The sequence below is a fragment of the Triplophysa rosa genome, linkage group LG23 (genome assembly GCF_024868665.1).
Source record: "Triplophysa rosa linkage group LG23, Trosa_1v2, whole genome shotgun sequence".
NCBI classification, from domain to species: domain Eukaryota; kingdom Metazoa; phylum Chordata; class Actinopteri; order Cypriniformes; family Nemacheilidae; genus Triplophysa; species Triplophysa rosa.
Genome location: NC_079912.1, coordinates 19,783,819 through 19,807,374, shown reverse-complemented (window position 1 = coordinate 19,807,374; position 23,556 = coordinate 19,783,819). Strand labels below are relative to the sequence as shown.

Here is a 23,556-nt window from a genome sequence, read left to right as displayed (position 1 = left end):
AACAGTTGCCACAGCAACCAGACAGAGTTGATCAAAACAGATATACGAGAAATGAATGAGTCAACCTCAAATCTATTTTAAAAGTATTTATTTCGGCGTTTTCATCTGTTTAACTATACCCGAAAACAACCAAAGTTCACTTCAACAGAATAGAAGAAAAAATCTGAAAGAACAATCGTTTTGAATTTATGACATCACAGGTCAACAATTGTATTTACTTATTTCATAAATAAAAACAGAAAAAGATCTTAAAAAATATGAAAGCAAACAGATGTTGTAGTGAATATTGAGAATGACACTTGTATTTCCCAATAAACATTGAGAAAACTTTGAAATGCATCTCTAGTGTGAAAAATAAGATCATTTCCTTCGTAAAACGTGTGAAATCTACCAAAGGCTTTAACCAGGAATAAAACTTTTAAACCCACATATATCATAAAATACTATATTTACTGTAGTAAAATAACGAGATACTATAGTGCTTTTGAACCCAACTATAAGATATATTATTACATAATATTTTCCATTTCCTATGGTTAATACTACAGTATATTAAAGCATCATTACTATAATGTACTGTTAGTATACTACATCCTACTACAGTTTACTACAGTAAATAGTATTTTCTCATGTGGGAGTAAAACGGCTGACCACGGCTCAAGTGCAGTCGTGACTGACGCGATGTTAACTGGTGAAGTATTCAGCAGCTTTTCTCATTAACTGCGGCGTCTGATTTTAGATTCTTGGTGAATGATGTGATAGTTTAAAAAGGTCGCACAGCAACATGTCCAAATGCATTCCTAACATATCAAAATAAATCAACATCCTGAAATAAAAGGCATCATTTACCTGGATCACTTAGTTTTAAAACCTTTGGAGGTTTTTGAGAATATTTCCGACCTCTAATTTTAGTCCCGGTGTCTAAGAAATCAAGAATTCTGCTTAAATTGACGCTAGTCCAGAATTCATCAACAGCTGTAAACTCAAAAAACTCGAGGTGGCCAGTCTGACGGACACAACAACTTATTTTCTCGATTGTGTGATCGAATAAAAATGTAGATTCCAGTAAAAACAAAATCTTTTAAAACACTAAATGCACAATCCACTTTCCTGCATAGGCCTGAAAAATGTGTGTGTACATAATGGTCAGCGTCAGTATAAAATCAGTGGATGTTGTGTTTTAATATACACCACGTTCACTTAAAGTGAATCTGACCACCAGTTGTACATGGATTCTTTAGTGCAACCTTTCACATCCGGGTCACAGTTGTGTCCTTTAGGACAGCAGTGCTTCATGTCTTTACAGCACACCGCCTACAAAAAACACAAAGATATTTCCTTCATATTTTAGTACTCTTAAGAGGATCCGTAATACTTGTTGGCTCTCCATATTGACCTGTAAGTTTATATTATACCTCTTTATATGGACAGCAGGCCCACGTGGAGTCTGATAGTCTACAGCAGGTCTGTGTGTTTGAGCAGCGTGATGACGAGTCGCACAACACTTCTTCCTCTGAGGGTGCTGGTGTTTTCGTGAGCGAAATGCTGGAAGCGGTAGTGGGTTTGATACAGGTTGCAGACTGCAGGTTGCAGGTGTATCCCTGTGGACAGCAGTGCTTGTGGTCCTCACAACACACGGCCTACAGAGAGAACATTCAACCAATCAGTGAAAAGCACACACGAATGCAAACGCATGAAAACAAAACCAGTGACATCACAGGACTGGAAACAAACCAAACCAAATGTAAAGTCAGAGGACAAAAACATTTACCGTACATTTGGAGTTTTGAAGGCAAAAGAACAGTCACACACAAGCCTTATATTAAACATGGTTTAAAGTGATGCTTCACTCAAAAAGGAAAATTCTCTCATCATTTACTATCCTTATGTCATTCCAGACCTGTTCGACTTTCTTTCTTCTGCAGAGCGCAAAGAAGATATTTTGAAGAATGGTGTTAACTGGCACCCATTCACTTCTATTGTATGGCCACAAAACCAATGCAAGTCAATGGGTGCCAGTTAACACCATTCTTCAAAATATCTTCTTTTGTGGAATAAAGTCATTCAGGTTTGAATTAACATCAGGGTGAGTAAATGATGACAGAATTTTCATTTTTAGGTGAACTGTCACTTTAACAAACACTGGTTTCTTCTTTATTTGGCTTTACTGGGAGATCCAATTGGATGATTTGAATCGTTTCATATGTGAAAGATAGACATGCCTTGACAAGAGGACAGCAGCCCCACTCCCCTGTGGGTAATTTACAACAGGTTGATCCTGACGCACAACTGGTAGTGGAATCACATTTTACATCTCCGTCTCCAAGCAACACCGCTGACCCCTGAGTGACCTTGGCCTCCTGTTTTTTAAACCAGGGGATCTCGTGGTAGGCTTTAGCGCAGGTGGTTTTCTGTTCATCACACTTATAACCACTGGGACAACAGTGCATTCCGTCCTTACAACATACCGCCTTGAGACAGCAAATGAGACATTTAAAATACAAAAGGAACACAAGTGTGTAATGCACAGAGATGAAGTTCAGTCATGCTACATTGTAACATTTACTAAATACTCCCACAGACAGTATGAAAGAATCAGACAGGGAACAGACACACCACTTTTTATACGCTTGCTTTAATATTTGCATGTCTAACCTTTGGCAGTGGACAGCATCCCCACTTTCCCAGTTTGCTCATATAGCAGCAGGTGTCGTCTCTTGGACAGCTGGTGTGAGCGTCACACACGTGTCTGTGCTCTGGAACGCTAGCATCGGGCTGCTGGGTCACGCTTGCCGCTAGTTGCTTCCTGAACCAGGGCATGCTGGGAAGGCTGGATCGGACACAGGTTTTGAGAGTCACATCACACTTGTAGCCCTGCGGACAGCAGTGCTCACCGTCGGCACAGCACACGGCCTGAGGATAGAGAACATGCAAAGCAGAACACAAAGATTAGTTTCATTTATAAAAAAAAAGCAATTATAGCCATTTAATTGATTCTACAGTAGTAAATGTATAGCAATGCATTCTGGGATCACATCCTCAAAGTATCCTCATTTTGCAGTCTACCCTAACAAATGCCATCCAAGGTAGGTTTTAAAACAGTAGAAGTGCACATGTGTAATCTTGGTAAATGTGTCTGTACCTGTGGCAGAGGACAGCAGGCCCACACCCCCGAGTTCAGTCTACAGCAGGTGGTGCCGGTTGGACAGACAGACGTCTCATCACAGTTTTGGTTGTGAGATGGCGGAGTCACAGCGGTGATCTTTCTCACCAAAGGCACAGAGAAACGGGCACCCTCATCGCTGGCACCGTCACAGGTGCTGGCAGCCAGATTACACACAGAACCGCTGGGACAACAGTGGAGATGGTCCTCACAACACACCGCCTTGAAAATGAAAAAAAGATTCACACCATTTTATGGCAACAAATCTAAGCTGAGAAACAATCCAAGAGTGTCGTTGGTGTTAACAGTTCAAGCAGAAGTCACCCATTTCTGCAGCATTAGAAGAAACCGTCAAAATAAATCATTTTAGTGTGCACTGCAAGATCTTAAAGGGACAGTTGATCCAAACATGAAAAATCTGTCACCACTTACTCACGCTCAGGTCGTTTCAAAGCTGTATACATTTCTTTGTTGCAAAGAAAGATCTTTGTGAGAATTGAGCAATTTTCAGTTCCGGGACATCATCCACGACCATAGTAGGAATACAAATATTGTCTTTTCTTGTTCTGTTGAACACATCATGAGATATTTTGAAGAATTTAGGAAAACAAAGTTCTCGGGCACCTTTGACTACCATTTAATTCTTCCCACTATGGTAGTCAATCACATCACAGAACTGAAAATGACTGACATTCTTCCAAATATCTTTCTTTATGTTCATCAGAACAAAGTCATTTATACATGTCTGAAATAACAAGAGCGTGAGTAAATGATGACAGAATTTTCATTTTTGGATCAACTGTCCCTTTAAAGAGTACATATTATGAGATCATGTAAATGACATTTCATGCCGTGTGTCATGTTGCTGTGTGTGAAAGAAAGCAGTCTGCCAAGTTGAAGGTGAATGAATAAGAAAGTTATTGGCTTGGAAAAAATGAGTCGACTCTGAATCATGCAAACGAGTCGTCCCTAGTCCGATTCGCGAACCGCCACGGAATTACGTCGCTACACATAGTCCCCGCCTACGTTTTGCTAGGACCGCCTGCGAAAGCTTCACTCTTCTCCCCCAAACACTTCAGCTTGTGAGCCTCGTTCGCAGTACACCAATCACAGCAGACTAGACCATCTGACCACTCACATCAGAGTAGGCTGGCAGAAAGGAGGGGATTAGACCGATCAATCGCAGAACGAATCATTTGAGAGTCAGTCAAGAAGTAAGGTAAGAATAACTGCCTGTTATAACAAAATAATAGTGTTTTACACCTATGTACGTAAACTTGTTGTTGGACACTCCAGAAACCAAAATAGGACCTTAAAAATCAAGGACTATTTACTCTTTAAACGCAGAAAAAAATAGTGTTTACTTGTAGCAGTGGGCAGCACCCCCACGCGCCCGATGCCAGTCTGCAGCAGGTGGCATCGTCAGGGCATGTTGACGTCTCGTCGCATTTCTGATTGGGCGACTGTGGCGTTATGGGAAAGGTGGGCATCTTCTCCAGCAAGGGTACAGACACAGACGGGTCGGCGGGGTCATCACAGGTGCCTTCAGCGAGGTTACACACAGTGTCGTGCGGACAGCAGTGGGCATGATCTTCACAACACACAGCCTGAAGGAATGGAGACAAAACGCCATTATGGACTAGTCTTAAAGGCTTCAGATGAGTCAGATCATGTATTAACATCTCCCAACAGAGATCCATTCAGTCATGATGTCAAACGTCAAATTTGTTATACAAAAATGTCAGGTTTGATCTCAGCAAACTTGCAAATACATAGTAGAAACCTTTGTTATGTGATGTTTTTTATTATAGAAAAGAAACAAGGTCACAACCACCCTAATGTTTATTTAAAAAATAAAACGGGCTGCTGTTCTTATGCATTAATACCTGTGGTAATGGGCAGCATGCCCAGATGCCCTCTTGTGTTTTACAGCAGGTAGTGCCGCTCGCACACGCTACCGTTTCATTACAGGGAACGCTTTCTGCAGACAGACAAAGAGATAAATACCCGACACGTTCAACCAAATGGAGAAATTTCACACATGGGACAAACTACAGATGTGACAAAGCCGGTAAACAGATTTTGCAACTTCTAAATGCACAATAATAGGTTTACAAAGAAAGAAATGAATATGCAAAAAAAATGAAAATAACTTGATAGTTTCTGTCACCATGTAATGGGCCATTAGGCTTTCCTCCAAATGCTGACATGTGTAGTTAGTCTCAAACATTCGGAGCTTTACATAACCGTGCACCATGTGCTCAATTATTGTCTTCTCTAATTCAGCATAGACATCTACGTTGTAGATCTAAAAAAGTGAAATGTCAGGCCACTTGTCTTATCTCTGACAGACACTTCTGCACCCTTCTGATAACACTCATTCACATCCTTTAGTCATTTTAGCAAAGTTCTCCGAGACAGAGAGACATGATGCAATGATGAGTTACAGTATTGCTAGATTTTCTAGAACTCCGCCCATCGTTTTTGAGCCTTTCTATTTCATGTGAATTGAGTAAACAGATTTACCTCTGGACTTCAGGGAAGTGAAGGCTGGAATCTTAGTGGCCATTGCCGTGATGCCATTGGCTGACACACACTTGCTGTGGGTGAGGTCACAGGTCGTGCCCTCTGGGCAGCAGTGCAGATGATCGGAACAACACACAGCCTACAAAAAGAAAGCAACAAGTTTCCACAAATGTACGTTTACAGTCTGAAGAAGGCTAAATATACACCAGGGAAACTAAAATACAACAACTTAGACAAACATGTATACGAGCAAGAAGCACCTTTGGCATTGGGCAGCATCCATAAGAGCCGTTGCCCAGTTGACAGCACGTTGCATCATCTGGACAACTGGAAACCTGGTCTGGACAGACCACTGAGTACACATAAACAAAACAATCTGAAGTATTACTTTCAAGAAAGAAAAACACATTGTGATTAAATAACGTACGAGACCGTTTACAGATCAATTATCGGACTTACCATCTGTAACATCCCTGGGCTCTGCAGGTGAATCTACTGCAATGACATAGATACTAAATAAAACATAAAACCAAACGACCACAACATAACACCAACAATCAACTACTGTAATGTAAAACTAGAAATCAAACTTAAAGCAAAATGCAGTCGCGAAAAAAATGAAGAGGCCGTTTTAAAAAGACTTTCAGTTATTTTTCATTTACTATCTATAGTTGTGTTGAGGTAAAATGATCTGCTGACAATAAAGGGTCAGTCGTGGCCTAACGGTTAGAGAGTGGGACTCGTGACCAGAAGGCTGCCGGCGGGTAACGAGAGAGGTGCACCTGACCCCCGCTCGCTGCACTGATAGCTGCCCACTGCTCCGGGTGTGCGTGTGTTCACCACCTCTGGATGGGTTAAATGCACACGTCACATTTCGGGTATGGGTCACCATACCTGACAAGTAGGCCACTTTCACTTATTTCTCCCAAATTTCAAATAAAACTTCTTCTATTGGCATTTATTTGCAGAAAATGAAAACTGGAGAAACAGGTGTAAATAACAGAAAACATGCTCTGCATTTGTCAGACCTCAAATACTGCAAAGAAACGTTTGGGAACAGTTGAAAAATATTTCTGTTGTCTTGTGTCTTGTCGTGTTGTCAGTCTTTCTCATTGCTGTTGGATGACTTTACGTCACTCCTGAGGTTCGATTTTATTGAAATTCAACGGACACGGAACCGGAATGAACATTTGGAATGGTCTCTTCATTTTTTCCATAGTTGTACATGCCTCTATTTGTCATGTTATGAAGACGTTGCAAAATATCAAATGTAAAGTAAAAATATTGAGGTTGTTATTAAATGAAGAAAGCGATTTGCTTTAGACACGCATCACATTAATGTACATCTATGACAGCAGAAAAGAAAAGATTCAACTTTTAACACTTCAAAACTTGCGCACAGTGTTTATAGCGTACACTTGGAACTGCAGTTTGAAGCCCTCGGCTATTCTTCAGGTATTTGTTTGTTATACATTCATTCAGTGTTCTATCTGCTAGAACTTCACAGGACGACAGCTGCAGTTATAAGCCCCGTGATGGAAACCAGCATTACTGTAGAATTAGAAAAACGATGTCAGAAAGAGGAAGTGGTCATAGATTTCATGCCATCGTACCTGCTTTCTTCACCGACGCCTTCCTGCGACGGGCAGCAAACTTTCCCCAGAGGGGGGTGGGACCGTAGGTGGGTGACACACACTTGGAATGCTTGAGGTCACATGTGGTTCCCTCAGGACAACAGTGCTGCTTATCTGCACAGCACACGGCCTAAATACACACACAAGAAATACCAATAAACACAATAGTACACGTGGATGGATCATGTGAAAACATTTCATCAGAAGTATCAAACGGACTTTATACATTTTTCATAGGACAGCAGCCCCAGTTCCCATCAGGCATCTGACAGCAGGTGGTGTCATCGGGACACTCAGACTCCCGATCGGGACAAACCACGGCCTCCTAAAAAACAAAGAGAGAGAGAATGTTGTCCAAGTCAAATATTTGCTTGGTGCTTATGGTTTATGTGGATTTGTGGCAGTGCAGGTATGCGCGTTTTGTCATGTTACCTGCTTTGTGGCAACTTTTTCCACCCAGTCTAAAGCATGCGTCCTGTTTACACACTTGGAATGTTCTAGGTCACACAGAGTGCCCTCGTAACAGCAATGTAAGTGGTCTGAACAGCATTCGGCCTGCAAACATGCATGAAAGTCTATGTAATGTTATGTCACAGCCAACAGGTAACGCATGGACTGCAAGAGCACCATCTTACATTGGGCAGCGGGCAGCATCCGTACCCTCCTGACGGCGTCTGGCAGCAGGTGTTTCCATCCGCACATATTCCTCCATCAGGACAAATCCCACCAGCGCACACGTTCAGAACGACACAGAGTAACGCTGCAACACCGGCATGCACCTGACAGGATAAGAGAGCAATCAAACGTGCGTCATTGAGGCCAATATCAAACAGGATTTGACTCCATTATTAATCAAATAATACGGTTTTTTGGCTCTTAGTGTGACTGTTAGCCTTGTTAAAACACTATAACTTACTGTGCTACAAAATATTGAGATACGTTTTAAAGACACAGAGAAATGAGTTGGATGACATCATTCTGCACTTCAGCTTCTCACGCATGCTCAGACTGTGAGGAAAACTGAAGGCTGTTGGCCATTTTTAAAAGAGGGGGCGACCTCAGTACATCCCACCCCCCTTACTCCCTGTCTCAGTGGAAATCCTTCATTGCATCGAACATAGCTTCGCTTTTCAATGCACTTCAGCGAGTCTTTGAGACAGAATTTAACAACGTTCTATATTGACATACACTGTCTACCGGGTTGGGAAGAATGTGTGTGCCCAAGTAAAGACTGTTTGTCTCATGACAGTTCTTTGGTCAATAATAGTTGATGCAATTACTATCCTGACAATGTAGACTTCACACTGCATTTAACAAGACTAGACGGTCAAAACATACGAGACGTCGATCGCTGGAACTTTTCCCCAAGATTCTGGAAAGGTTGAGACAACAGCTGCTTACAGAAGGAACTTACCATTGTATGTGCGTGTGTAAGTTCTCCAAACTTCCACGTGTTGCACTGTGACAGAAAATATGAAATAACTTTTGATTTAAGGTATACTGTACATTCATACAAAGTTAGCAAAATCTCAGTTCTTTCAATCATCTGAAGAGGTCCCGCATGACCCACATTTTAAGGTTCGGTTTACACCCCGGACATAAAACAGATTACAATACAACAACAAAACACCAACGTGAAATGAAATAGAAGCAAATTTTACACTTCCTATAGACAACGAGACCAATGCATTTAGTGTCTTTACCATGACTATACAACGAGAACAGAGTGCCAAAAGACATCATGGTGGTGTTTGAAAGACCATCCCTGCATCAATAGTGTCTTGAAGTAACATATTTATATATTAAATGAAATGATCAATGTACTTTTCAGACACTTACATAACCCCAGAGCATTCACATATTATACCATAAACATGCCCCAAATAAACAGCATTAATTATCCATGATGATCTCTGGGGAATATAATGTGTGTGCTCTTGCTCAACTAAATTACAATAAAATTTGAAGTAACAAGTACCGTCTTACAGGCTGCCTTGAAGAAACCTGTTAAATGTTTATTGTGATTTAATTTGAGCAGTTATTAAAACAAATGCATCATTCATTTCAGTCGGCTTCTTATTGTTTCCGACGGAAGCGCGTGCACGCTGCGCCAAACAATGGCTTACTTCACTAAAAACAGCACAACATCGATACAACTATGAAGCTCTTACTGACCGTAGCGTGTTTTCACGATGACAGTGAACAAAGCAGATTCAACGGATCATGTGCGTGAATCCTGTGAAGTGGAACTGAAGCTCCTCTCAGCCGAGTTTGACTTTTTTGTTTGTCATGTTATCACGTGACCGACCACATGACACCGGGGATTGCGTTGCGCTCGGCTTGAGCAACAACAGAAATCCTTTAGAAATCGTTTCTACAGTGGTACACGTTATACAAAGTTGACAGAAAGGAAAAGGCTGTCTCTTACCTATAAATATCATGAAATATGAATGTAATATAAATAAATAAGCCGAACAATTTTATAAGCGCTTGAAATCAGTCAAAGAAAACTGCACAGACATAATATATGTAGGCCTATACAATCCATTTTAAATTAAAAGAAAAAAACTTTTCAAATAGATCATTTAAAATGATCATTTAAATATGATTACGTTAATATAATGGCGTGATGAAGACACACTAAGCAGTAGGTGGCGGTAGTGCACTAAACGACAGAAGTTGTTGCGCGAGACCTCTCTGTGGTTAATTGGTTGTGGTTTAATTTATCTAGCTTCATTTAATGGCCAAGGCCATCTTCCCAAAACTGTATGTATACTAAAAAGAAAACTAGAAGTAATCACAGAAACTCTAATGGATTTTTATTGGTTTTAATGGAAACTCTGTGGGTATTGTGGGGTACATATTGGGCTTTATTGGTGAGATGGGGAACCAACACAACACCATTGAATCATACTGGAATAAGACCAAAAACACGTCATAAATGAATTTTGACATGTTTTTATAGTAAACAGTTGATGGTGTTTTTGTAATGGAAACCTTAAAATTTATATGGTTATTTTTTCATCTCGCGGACAACACTTAAAGAGATTCTTCACCCAAAAATGAAACTTCTGTCATCATTTTCTCAGCTTCGAGTTGTTCCAAATGTGTATAAATGTCTTTGTTCTGATGAACACAGAGAATGATATTTGGAAGAATGATTGCAACCAAACAGATCTCGACACCCATCGACTCCCACAGTAGGAAAAACACAATGGTAGTCAAAAGTGCCCCAGAACTGTTTGCTGTCCTACATTCTTCAAAATATCTTCTTTTGTGTTCAACAGAACAAAATAAATGATAAAGTCATTTTTCCTACTGTGGGAGTCAATGGGTGTCGAGATCTGTTTGGTTACAAGCATTCTTCCAAATATCTTTCTCTGTGTTCATCAGAACGAAGACATTTATACACATTTGGAACAACTCTCGAAGGTGAGGAAATGATGACAGAATTTGCATTTTTGGGTGAAGTATCTCTTTAAGTGAAGAAGCTTCATTTTGGAAATGCAAAGTTGTGTTAAAAGTTTATTCAGTATTTTTTGATGTTGCATGTTTGTCTTTTATATTGTAAGATACCAACATAATACCCTTAGTTTTTTGTATAAGATTGATCATTTTAAACCTTTTTCCGTCAGATTTTGCAGCTGTTGAAAAGCTTCAAAAGAATCAGTACAGCATAATATTGACATGAAAACCATGCCAGCATACTGATCCATTTAAATATAGATTAGAATAAAACAATCATGAAACCAATTAACATAGTTTTGTTTTGAATCAAATTCACACAGGAACCGTTCAAATAATCCTTTAATAAAATATGGTTTACTTCAACTCAAAAAGCAGATAACTGTGTTCCTTACACAAAAAAAACGATTTCAGCTGATGCCTTGAGACAGTTTCTGCACACAGATCAAGAGTTCAAAGAAAACAACTGAAGTTGCTTATGTGTTTAAAGGGTTTGTAACGGGCTATCCTCAGTTTTTGCTCCATTCTTCTGCTCTTGCGGTTGGTTGGCTTGTTGTCGTCAGATGGGAATGTTTTGATCGTTTTCCTCTGAACACGGTGGTCTCCTCGCCGTTCTCTCCTTCCTCTTGTTCTAGTCTTCCTCTCTTCACAAAATGCTGGATCCTGGACTCCAGACTCTCACACCGCGGCCGCTCCAGCAGGGGCCGGTACTTCTTCTGTCTGGTTCCTTCCATTAGCCAGCACTGCAGGGATGACGTCTCGCCTGAAGAACACTTACAGATCATTCATCTTTCACGAAACCTTTCCACCCTCTGATTTTACATTAAGAGTTCATATCAGATCGTTTGATACGCTGGAAATCCAAGGTCGAGTTACGTGCTCATACAATTCATTTGCATTACTTGCAATATTTACTTACAACATACATACTGGACAAAATAGTACACGCAATTTAAAATCCACTACTTCTTGTTTCTGCGGTCAAAGTATAACGACAGGGTTGAATGTTTCAGTCAGAGCTGAAATGAGATCAGTGTGAACACAAACCTGTGATTGTGCTTTGAAGGCCCTGGATCATGCCGAACAGAACTTGAGTCTTGACTGCCGTCTGAACCCAATGTTGGTGAAAAGAGTTCAGGACGTGGTTCTCCTCCTCAGGTTCCGTACGCCAACTCACACCCTCAAAGTGACAGCCATAGAGCACCAGAGGATAATCCACTGCCATACTACAACACACATACATGAAAAACTAAAACACACTGTCAACATCTGTTTCACGAGGACCCAGAATAGCAACAAATGATCACCCATCTTTAGCCATATCAATGTTGAGATGTAGCGCACCTGTACTGAGGCTTCCTTGGGTTCTTTTCTACATCCATGAGCTGATTCATGATGTCTGGAGATTCAAGTTTCTGTCCAATAAGAAGCAGCACGGCCATCATGCAGCGAACCTGAGAACAGACAACAATCCCACAAAACCCTAAACTTAGATGTTGAAGCAGTGTGCAATGAACTATAACATCACGTCTCATAACATGTAGGATAGTCCTTGAAGCAAGGCAAAGAAAGCCGATATAAGCGCCACCAAGATGTTTATTTGCACTTTCTAATGAATCTGAGGATCAGTCATCTCTCATAAAACACACACGGGTTGTTTTTAAGAAGCGCATATCCTAAGATCCAGAACAGTTTGGACATAACACAGTGGAAATTTTGACAGGTTTTCAAACGCTTTGCTTTGTGTTTGACATTTGCATGTTTAGTTTGACATGAGCGTCTCCTGACCTGGTGATAGAGGAAAGCCAGACCCTGGACCTGGAACACACAGAGTTGGTGGGGGTCATTAGAGACGGTGGGTTCCAGCTTGGCTGGCTGGATGCTGGCAGACAGGATGGTCCTTTGGAACTGCAGCACTCCATTACCCACGTCCATCTTACACAAGTTCCTGAAGTCATGTGTACCCTCATACCTGCATGACCAGAGAGAAAATCAAACCAAATGAATCAATATTTGAGATAACTAACCAATCTCACTACAAAGTCAGATTTCTTTAGATCCATTAAAGCACACAAGATACACTTTGGATCAATCCATTTACAAACATTCCTACATTAAAGCGGAGCTGTCATGGTATGTCATGCATTCTGACTTCTTCACGTTGTTAAACGTGCTGGCTTTTCATTGTTAAAAAACGAGTCCTACGTATGACGTAGTATTTCTGTACTTGATTCACTCCCCCAGCACTCCAACTTGTTTCGGAAAGTTTTTTATAATTCTGGATCCCTATTCCTTTCATTGGCCAAAAGCACGGCAAGGCGGAGGCGAAAGAGCCCGCCCACGAGCCAACCGATGAGCGAGACCCGCTTACCATCAAGATTATCTGCGCTGCGTCAAGAATGGCTGCGCTGCAGCTCGTTACTCTTGCGATAGTGAGAGAAGTTGAGGTGTGTCTGTTTGTTCACGGCATTTCAGTGATGGATGTTATTATATAAACGCTGGATATAACAATCGGTGTGTATGTGCATAATGTAGAAAACAGGAAGGGATTAATGTGTTGTGTGCTCGTGCTGAAGTTCCATCCCACTCTCCCCACTAGTCCAGCCTCCAGCAGCTCGTGTTTTTCCGGACATTATCGTCCAGCTGTATCTCTCATTTATAAATGTGATCAAACTAAAGACTCTTCGAAGATGTGACGAATGCAATACTACTGTACAGGCACTCAAGATCAATATGAGATTGGCAGAAACTGTGTGTGTTACCTCATCTTTAAAAAATAAATAAGTGTACCGTTTGGCAGCCTCAGCCATAAGATCCACGTCTAAGTCTCCGCGAGGAAAGTAATATCTGTAGGTTCTTGACTTGCAGTCAAATCGTGCACTGAAGCCGGTTTCTACAGGAGCCCACTGCAGTATTCTAACGTCCTGAGACAGAACTCGATTCAGCATCTTGACGTAGGGTAATTCATCAGAGACGGTCTTGCCTTTGTCCTCCACACCAGGAGGGACAGTCACACCTAAACCTCCACCAAACTGGTTGGAGCGGAGGTCAATGGATATAACCTGAAACGAGAGTGAATTTCAGGGTTCACAAAGCTTTCCACCAAAAATGTAACAATCATTTTAACAGTCACTTAAAACTAAAGTAGAATTGATCACTGTGGAATCTAAACATTTTAATGACTGATGCTCAGACAAACAAAATGCAGTAAATGGAGATCGGCGTACCTGAGCAAAAGCACTCACTCCTTTATCTGTGCGGCCGCAGCGATGATAGTTGGAGGTCTGTCGGTCCTGAATGAGTTTAGTTTTCAGCAGTGCTTCAAACAGCCGGGCTTCCACTGTGTTGTCGGTGTTCTCCTGGACAGCAAAGCCTTGATACTGCCAGCCGAGATATGCCAACCGCAGTGCCACGTGTCTGCGAGGGTGGGCGGAGAAGTCGAAGGGTCTCTCTGCTCCTCGTTTCTTCGCTTTGGGTCTGTTCTCCTCACCCTTCTGCTGGTTTAGGACCTCTGGTTGGAGATTGGGTGATACTTCAGTCCTCTCTTCCACAGATTCTGCTTTCAGTTGGGCTTTTAATCTCTCCACTTCATCTTCCAAAGCTTTGACACGAGCTAGCAGGGCTTCCTCTGCCATGAGTACACTGAACACAGATCTGTCAAATAAATCATTACGCCGTTCAAATACTAATCTTGCATTTTCACATTTACATTTTATGTTCTGCTTGGAAAACAGCAATGATTTCCATTACAAACACTAATAGGAACCATTTGTTAACCATTAAAACAACTACAATATTTATATAGCATATTTTGGGCCTTATTCATGTAGGATTTCATTGTGTTTTATTGGTTCCCATCCACCAGATAACATGATCCCATAATATTATAACCTAAACAACTCCGGTTATAACCCTTAAATCCATTACATTTTTGTGAGGTTTTCTGTTGTTTTGGGAAAAAAAGAATTCACTTAAGACATTGACAGTTTGCACATTTAATAAGGCTGACGCACGCGAGACAGAGATATATAAAGTCCACGTGTTTGCTTCCTATAGACTTTTTGGACATGTAAACGCTATCCTAAATTATAGATTAAAACACACCAATAGTGGCTTTAATTATACCTACATCTTGTCTGATTTGTCGCTAAATGTTGAAACCACACATAAACACGAACCGTAACTTTTAAACACTTCACCGCAGCAGCAGAAGCTTCCGTGACATTTCCTGTCAAAATAAAGGTCCCTCCATGTTTACGCTGATGTATGGCACTGAAGTATTTCAATGAAAATAATATTATTTCATATTGGTTATCCAATTTCTATATATTCCATCAATTATTAAATAAAATAAATATAAACATTATGATTTTTAAGTCATAATAGTTGTAAGTTTAAACGTACGAGTTTTTGAAGACTTTAGTTTGCTCTAAAAGCAGAACCCAGTCCAAAAGACAATTACATAATGCAGTGCACAAACGCAAATGTACCTGTTATTCATCAGATTAATTAATCATAATAAAAATTTCAGAATAATGAGAAATTACGTTTGCAGAAAAAATACCTGTTGTCTTAATATAACGAAACTCTGTATAATAAACGTGACGCTTTTTGACTGGGGTGTAATAAAAATTGAAGCTTGAAAAATGTAGAGAAATACAGCTCAATAAAGTAAATAAAACAATTTTAAACACATAATGATTTCAAAACGTTTCAGTGTAAGGTATTAAACAACCTCTCTTAAAAGTATAAAGGTCTAGAATTTAATAATCTAAAGTTGCTTAATATTTCACTAGATCATGCATAGAAAAATAAAATTGGATCATATAAAGAATACAACCGTGTTTCCGCCTTTCATTTGGAATCAGAAGTTCCTATTGGGTAAAACTCTCCAAGGAGCTCGTGATTGGTCTACTGTTCTTCATTGCTGCGCATAGCTTCCTGCTCACGCGCAGATCTTCAATAGTACAAAAGTTAAAAGTTTGAACAACATCTAAAGCGCCGATGTATTTGACATCACAGAACTCAAGATGACACATTGTAGCCGCGGCGCGATGCTCGCGCTTTTATGCGTTACAATGTTGCACTGCGTCTCCGGTGAGTTTCACACTTTGGCGCATCTGAGAGCGCGAGCCAGCGATAAAACTCAGTCCAGGGCTGTGGCGGATCTGCTCAAGCGACTGCTGGGGAACAGATCACGAGAGTTCATCGTGTCGGTCAACGGCACTCTGTCCGATGACGGTTTGGACGTGTGTGAGCTGCGGTCCGCAAGAAACGACAAGATCGTGGCGGTGGGCAGGACGGGGGTCGCGGTGGCCGCCGGGATATATAACTATCTGAAGTACTTCTGTAACTGTCACGTGTCTTGGTCCGGAGATCAGTTAAATGTCCCGCGACCTCTGCCTCCTCTCACCGGCGTTCTGCGCATCAGTACTCCGCACAGGTAAATCACCACAGAGGAAAATTAGAGGAATGACGTCACATCATATGTGGAAAAAGGTCGCGGTGTAAATTAATTGTTTTTATTATTATTGAAGCCATTAGATACATTGTCAATTTTTTACATTAGCCTTAGATCGTTTTTATTTGAATAGTTTTAACATTTAAAAGTTTTTGACAAAAATACTCTCAACTGACTGTATTTATTAGCGTATAGTAGGGTGGTGATCATTCTGGAGACGGCTGTGTTTGTGTCTGGTAAATGTTCTCACGCTGGTCCAATCTGGGCAGCCCCCTCTGTCCTGTGTGTGATCCGCAGAGCCATAAAAACACAGCATTGTTCAATCAGAGAGAGGCGGTCACTTTTGATGTCCGGTTATGTGTTTGTCTTGTTAGTTCTGCATGAGCAAACCTGTGTTATGTCAGGCTCACAGAGACAGGCAGCCTGTGAATTCCACACACAGTTTGACTGTGACGCTCTGAATGAGGTCATGTTCGTATAGATATGTGCCTAATGTAGTGTCTGTGTGATCCACAGGTTCAGGTATTATCAGAACGTGTGTACCCAGAGTTACTCCACTGTGTGGTGGGACTGGCCAAGATGGCAAAGAGAGATCGACTGGATGGCGCTGAATGGCATAAACCTTCCTCTGGCATTCAACGGGCAGGAGGCGCTGTGGCAGGAGGTGAGAGTATTTGATCAATAAATGTAAATGTGGTGTGTTCTACTCGTAGGAAGAAGAATGTTGCTGTATGTAAATGGATTCTTGTGCTGTGTTTTATCTTCTGGTGCAGGTGTATCTGTCTCTCGGTCTCAACCAGACTGAGATTGATCACTTCTTCACAGGTCCTGCTTTTCTAGCGTGGAACCGCATGGGGAACCTGTTTCAGTGGGGTGGAACACTTCCTCAGTCCTGGCATATCAAACAGCTCAATCTGCAGGTAAACAAGAGATGAAACATCCAAATAATGTTCCAAATGTTAAGTAAGTAGAACCATGTTTGTAACTGTTATACAGTATGTGCAAACATGCATATGGTCAAATTGTTTAAACGTTCTCTTATAGTTTCATTTATCTGTGGTAATGTTGTGTTTTTTTTCATACTTTTAATTCCTCCAGTTTAGAATGTTGGGCCGAATGAGAGCTCTTGGAATGATACCTGTATTACCCGCCTTTTCAGGGATTGTACCTGAAGGTATTACCAGGTAATGTCATTTTTTTCTGTACATACTTTTCAATGTTTCTTTTATTTGAACTTTATACGATTAAGACTTCTTTTATTAGATCGATAAATGGGTAACAAACATGTTGAGGTCGTTCAGTATTTTACCTCAAAATCTAAAGAAAACAAAAAGAAATGTTAAGTTTTGGACCATTTTGACCAGATCTTATTTCAAATGATTTCTTGTTGCTGTAAAGGTCTCATTCTCTACTGAAGTGTCAAAGAAAAGTTATGTAATTGAAATGGCAAATTTGTTATATTGCCGTTTTTATGCTGATTTAAATGATATATAAATGTTATTCAATTACTTTTAATTATTATGTATTATGTATTACACAAGAGTATAATAAGAATCATTCTTAAGAATATCAGACTTTTGACAAAACTGTCAAATGTGACCTGAATGTTATATCTTGAGATTCAAGTATAGCTTATAAAAGTAAAAGGAAACTTTACAATATACACTCACCTAAAGGATTATTAGGAACACCTGTTCAATTTCTCATTAATGCAATTATCTAATCAACCAATCACATGGCAGTTGCTTCAATGCATTTAGGGGTGTGGTCCTGGTCAAGACAATCTCCTGAACTCCAAACTGAATGTCAGAATGGGAAAGAAAGGTGATTTAAGCAATTTTGAGCGTGGCATGGTTGTTGGTGCCAGACGGGCCGGTCTGAGTATTTCACAATCTGCTCAGTTACTGGGATTTTCACGCACAACCATTTCTAGGGTTTACAAAGAATGGTGTGAAAAGGGAAAAACATCCAGTATGCGGCAGTCCTGTGGGCGAAAATGCCTTGTTGATGCTAGAGGTCAGAGGAGAATGGGCCGACTGATTCAAGCTGATAGAAGAGCAACTTTGACTGAAATAACCACTCGTTACAACCGAGGTATGCAGCAAAGCATTTGTGAAGCCACAACACGCACAACCTTGAGGCAGATGGGCTACAACAGCAGAAGACCCCACCGGGTACCACTCATCTCCACTACAAATAGGAAAAAGAGGCTACAATTTGCACGAGCTCACCAAAATTGGACAGTTGAAGACTGGAAAAATGTTGCCTGGTCTGATGAGTCTCGATTTCTGTTGAGACATTCAAATGGTAGAGTCAGAATTTGGCGTAAACAGAATGAGAACATGGATCCATCATGCCTTGTTACCACTGTGCAGGCTGGTGGTGGTGGTGTAATGGTGTGGGGGATGTTTTCTTGGCACACTTTAGGCCCCTTAGTGCCAATTGGGCATCGTTTAAATGCCACGGCCTACCTGAGCATTGTTTCTGACCATGTCCATCCCTTTATGACCACCATGTACCCATCCTCTAATGGCTACTTCCAGCAGGATAATGCACCATGTCACAAAGCTCGAATCATTTCAAATTGGTTTCTTGAACATGACAATGAGTTCACTGTACTAGAATGGCCCCCACAGTCACCAGATCTCAACCCGATAGAACATCTTTGGGATGTGGTGGAACGGGAGCTTCGTGCCCTGGATGTGCATCCCACAAATCTCCATCAACTGCAAGATGCTATCCTATCAATATGGGCCAACATTTCTAAAGAATGCTTTCAGCACCTTGTTGAATCAATGCCACGTAGAATTAAGGCAGTTCTGAAGGCGAAAGGGGGTCAAACACCGTATTAGTATGGTGTTCCTAATAATCCTTTAGGTGAGTGTAGATTCACTTTTATTGTAACTCAGTATGTTCTTTCAGTTATTTGCTGTAATGTCTTTCAGGTTATTTCCCAAAGCAAACGTGACCAAGTTGAGTCCCTGGAGTCATTTTAACTGTAGCTACTCCTGCGCTCACATGCTGGACCCTCGAGACCCCCTCTTCCAGCGCATCGGAGCTCTTTTCTTATCTCAGGTCGTTAAAGAGTTCGGAACAGATCACATTTACAACACAGACACCTTCAACGAGATGAGCCCGGCCTCCTCCGACCCCGCTTACCTGGCGTCTGTGAGCCGGGCAGTTTTCAGCACAATGACTTCAGGTGACTGAGCTTTATTTCCTCTTCTCCACTTTTTTCAAAAGATTTCATAAATGCTATAGAGATATACTGTCGGACTGCCAGCTTCCCTGTTGAAAAAACCAGCATATGCTGGGTAAGGTATGTTTTGATGATGGTTTGCTGGTCATGTGCTGGTTCCTCGCCATCTTAAACCAACACAAACCGGCATCAAATCATACCTACCATAGGGTTGTGATAGCATAAACACACTGAATTAGATAACTCTGGACGCTAAAACACTTATAAACAGAAATCGTATTGTTTGTGGGCAGATTCTTTTGCAAGTAGCTTAAAGAGTAAATGTTTTGTGATTTTTAAGGTACTTTTTTGGTTTATGGAGTGTCCAACAACAAGTTTACGTGCATAAGGTGTAAAAACACTTTCATTTTCTTAATAAAAAATTGTTCGCCGATTCATCTGTCTAATCCCCTCTTTTCTGTCAGCCCACTCTGATCTGATTGGTCAGATGGTCTAGTCTGCTGTGATTGGTCTGCCGCGTGCGGTGTCTCAAATGGAACGTAGGCGGATATTACACACGAAATCTGACCCGGAACTGAAACTAGAGCGACAGACGACTCGTTCGTGTGATTCAGAGTCAACTCCTTTTTTTCCCAAGCCAATAACTTTCGGCGTTACATTCTCACACAGCAACTTTACACACTGCATGAAATGTCATTTTAAGGACATTATAATAGTAACTCTTTCATTGGTTACATCACCACTAGCAAAGAGTATAGATAGCAAGAGAAAGCGAAACTCTGGTGCTTTTTGGGAAACAGCTCAGCTGCCATTTTGGGGTGAAAATGCTTGATAACTGACATGGTTTTCATCATGTATTATCATCATTCAGGTTGAATTTCAGCTTTTATGTTTATTTTTAACAAAGCAGCTGATATTGCCATCGCGGCAGCAAAAAGCAGAGTTGCTTTCACCCCAAAATGGCAGAAATGCAGGGCGCTGGTGTTGCAATGGAACGTTCTATCGAGTTTCGCCTCTTGGTTTGCCACTAGTATAGATACAGACCTTTTTTGGGAGAGGGTCACATATTCCCCAGTCTAGCGCTGGAACCATTTTGATGCTCTTATTTGGCCTGAAATAATTCAAGTGCTTTTTCTATTTGGCACATCTGATGTGCTTTTGTTTTGTAACCCATCAGTGACCTGCCTACAGTAGTTTCTGGGACACAGTAGGGGGTGAGCTCTTGCTGCTCAAGCGCATGCCTTTCCTTTGATTCATGGTCTCTCTCTTTCTCTGGCAGTGGATCCTCAAGCAATTTGGCTGATGCAGGGTTGGCTTTTTCTCAGCGACCCTTGGTTCTGGAAACCCGACCAGGTCAAGGCCTTGTTACATGGCGTTCCCCTGGGACGAATGATTGTCCTGGACCTCTTTGCTGAATCCATGCCCGTCTATCCTTCCACTAACTCCTTCTATGGCCAGCCTTTCATCTGGTGCATGCTGCACAATTTTGGAGGGAACAGTGGTCTGTTCGGAACGGTGGAGAGAATTAACTCCGGCCCCTTTGAAGCCCTCCGCTTCCCAAATTCCACCCTGGTGGGTTTGGGTTTGACCCCCGAGGGCATCGAACAGAACCCGGTGGTCTACGAGCTCATGAGCGAGATGGCCTGGCGCAAGGAACCCGTGAACCTTTCTAAGTGGGTGTCGCTGTATGCTTTGCGTCGCTATGGAAGCATGGATGAGAACCTGGCGTTGGCGTGGCGACTGTTGTTTCACAGCGTGTACAACTGCACTGTTCTGCTATACAAGAATCATAATCGAAGCCCTCTGGTGCATCGGCCGTCTCTGCGCATGCAGACGGATATTTGGTATGAACCCGCTGAGTTGTACAAGGCGTGGAAGCTGCTCTTTGAAGCCGCGCCGGGGTTCGTTTCCGTGGAAACCTTCCGGTACGATCTGGTGGATGTGACGCGACAGGCGCTTCAGCTCCTCACGACCGAATTCTACAAGGAAATACGTGACGCGTTTCAGGTAAGCTTTTTATAGCGTTTTATATTCTATATTACAAAGTCTCCAGCTCATTCACAGTTTGTGCTACGAAAAAACAAAGTTACTTAAAAACAAACAAACAAATGTCTTTAAATTGATCATTTAGTAGCAAAGACATCACGCACATCTCATCTGTTTTATTCTCAGACCCAAAAGCTTTCCGACCTCCTGACGGCAGGCGGCGTGCTCGTCTATGATCTGTTACCCGAGTTGGACCGCCTTCTTTCCAGCAACGAACACTTCCTGTTGGGGGCGTGGCTAGAGCAGGCACAGTCCCAGGCTTTGGACCAACACGAAGCTCAGCTGTACGAGCTCAACGCACGAAACCAGATCACCCTTTGGGGACCCGACGGCAACATCCTGGACTACGCCAGCAAAGAATGGGGCGGTCTGGTGGCGGACTATTATCTACAACGCTGGGGCTTGTTTGTCAACACGTTAGTGGAGTGTCTTGACAGGGGAAGGCCCTTCAAGCAAGACGTCTTCAACCAGGCTGTGTTCCAGGTTGAGAAAGGATTCGTCTTCAACCAGAGAAAATATCCCTCCAAACCCCTAGGGGACACCTATGACATTGCACACAGAATCTTCCTGAAATATTACCCGTATGCGCTGAAAAAGTTAAAGTAACGGGAAATATTAGGCACAGAGTGATCCAGAAAGCATTCCTTAAATCATTATGTATCAAATTGATATACAAGGACGTTGATCAGAAACGGTCCATACACAGCATCCATAACATGTCTCTAAACTTGTCTTAAACTATTGTCATGGTAGAGCGACAGTTTGTAGAGAATCTTGCTGAGCAGGTCAAGTGTTTAAGTTGTGTTAAAGCGGTCGACATGTTTATAGCTGCCACCTGAATGACATCCGGTTTAATAGCACTGATGTTGAAGAAAATATCTGTGGTGTGTACTGCATGCTAGCGATGCCATGACTGGGTGTCTGTGTAACACTTTGGAGTGTTTTTGGTTTCAGGTTGTTTTGCACGGCACATCAACTGTATGTGCTTCTATTGTGTCACCCCTAAAAACTGAATTTGGGTAAAAAGAATATGTAGATTCTACATGATGACAATGTAATTTTATATGTTTGTTGATTTGTATTTTTGTTGTTGAAAATCATACAACTTTAATGGTAATGTAATTAATAGATCAAATCTAAAAGCAATCTGAACATCTTCAATGTTTTGAATTGATTTGTGTTTTAATTTTAGAGCATTGATCTTGTTCAGAGGTTTTTAGATCTTGTATTTTTTTAGACCTCGTTTGCTAAAAGTGAAAAGCTATTTTTGTATTATGTGAATGTGTTGATGCTGTTCAGAACAAGTTCCTCTGAAAAGAGTTTTGTTTTCAGAAATAATATTTTATACTATACAACATGTATACAGTACATTATAGGCTGATCTGAAACAGAAAAACATACTTATAGAGAAGGTGTAACAGCCCTATATTCTGATCTGCTTAGTTGATCGAAAATTCTTGTCTGACTCTTCAATGAAAACATATAAGGAAGTGTGCGATCAATATGTTTTCTTTGCTCATATGAAGTATTTCCGTGGTACAGTAAGAAACTGAATATAGCCTAATAGAATTTCTGAAATTTTTTGAAAGAAATGCTTTTGTATGTGTACAGTCCAACTCAATATGAAAAAAATCATACCAGTTCTTAATTCTTTTCATATTCCAAAGTAGATCGTTTGTAATTTAGAACGATTTGCCCTATTTGAGATGGGACCACCCACATGAAGATCACACCTAACAACCTGGCCAAAATAATAAAAACTTCCCACAGTGAAATGTTCAGTAAATTGGTATATAAAATCATCCGTCAAGGTATTAAGTTTATTTGCTTTTCTGTATAATATGTTCATTCACCATTTAGTTCAGGTATTACAACACTTATAAATGAGAAATCCAGAAATACTTCGACCAACGTGAAGTTCAACAAAAGAAATAAAAAGATTACGTTTAAAAAAGAAAGCATAAAAGGCGTATGTTAAAGATATAAAAATGGTAAGTAATTTTCTAACTGAGTTAAATGAGCCCATTACGTACTGCATTTCCCATAACTAGCCGGGACAGGA

At 41.1% G+C, this 23,556-nt stretch overlaps 3 protein-coding genes across 7 annotated transcripts; 1 reads left to right on the top strand and 2 right to left on the bottom strand.

Moving 5' to 3' along the window:
- Window positions 1-88: 88 nt before the first annotated feature.
- grnb (granulin b) lies at window positions 89-9,623 on the bottom strand. 3 transcript variants are annotated; one of them, XM_057323279.1, is made up of 16 exons: window positions 9,499-9,623; window positions 8,738-8,782; window positions 7,959-8,102; window positions 7,756-7,878; window positions 7,550-7,648; window positions 7,303-7,453; window positions 6,149-6,184; window positions 5,950-6,041; window positions 5,690-5,828; window positions 5,050-5,144; window positions 4,528-4,770; window positions 3,143-3,385; window positions 2,656-2,913; window positions 2,223-2,471; window positions 1,416-1,640; window positions 89-1,314 (listed from the first exon to the last, which is right to left on the bottom strand). In XM_057323279.1, the coding sequence occupies exons 2-16, from the start codon at window positions 8,738-8,740 to the stop codon at window positions 1,201-1,203; spliced, it is 2,214 nt and encodes a 737-aa protein (XP_057179262.1). In that variant the 5' UTR covers window positions 8,741-8,782; window positions 9,499-9,623; the 3' UTR covers window positions 89-1,200. The 3 variants fall into 3 exon arrangements, with proteins under 3 accessions (XP_057179262.1, XP_057179263.1, XP_057179264.1); XM_057323280.1 differs by having other exon boundaries at window positions 6,149-6,181; XM_057323281.1 differs by lacking the exon at window positions 2,223-2,471.
- Window positions 9,624-10,840: 1,217 nt separating this feature from the next.
- pus3 (pseudouridylate synthase 3) lies at window positions 10,841-15,744 on the bottom strand. Of its 3 annotated transcripts, none has more exons than XM_057323057.1 (7): window positions 14,918-15,099; window positions 14,016-14,430; window positions 13,579-13,850; window positions 12,577-12,760; window positions 12,133-12,242; window positions 11,836-12,014; window positions 10,841-11,551 (listed from the first exon to the last, which is right to left on the bottom strand). In XM_057323057.1, the coding sequence occupies exons 2-7, from the start codon at window positions 14,421-14,423 to the stop codon at window positions 11,298-11,300; spliced, it is 1,407 nt and encodes a 468-aa protein (XP_057179040.1). In that variant the 5' UTR covers window positions 14,424-14,430; window positions 14,918-15,099; the 3' UTR covers window positions 10,841-11,297. The 3 variants fall into 3 exon arrangements, with proteins under 3 accessions (XP_057179040.1, XP_057179039.1, XP_057179038.1); XM_057323056.1 differs by lacking the exon at window positions 14,918-15,099 and adding an exon at window positions 15,629-15,744 and having other exon boundaries at window positions 10,842-11,551; window positions 14,016-14,442; XM_057323055.1 differs by having other exon boundaries at window positions 10,842-11,551; window positions 14,016-14,442; window positions 14,918-15,098.
- naglu (N-acetylglucosaminidase, alpha) lies at window positions 15,703-23,423 on the top strand. The gene is made up of 7 exons (XM_057323053.1): window positions 15,703-16,231; window positions 16,766-16,913; window positions 17,023-17,169; window positions 17,348-17,433; window positions 19,195-19,451; window positions 20,728-21,455; window positions 21,621-23,423. The coding sequence occupies exons 1-7, from the start codon at window positions 15,819-15,821 to the stop codon at window positions 22,098-22,100; spliced, it is 2,259 nt and encodes a 752-aa protein (XP_057179036.1). The 5' UTR covers window positions 15,703-15,818; the 3' UTR covers window positions 22,101-23,423.
- Window positions 23,424-23,556: the final 133 nt, after the last annotated feature.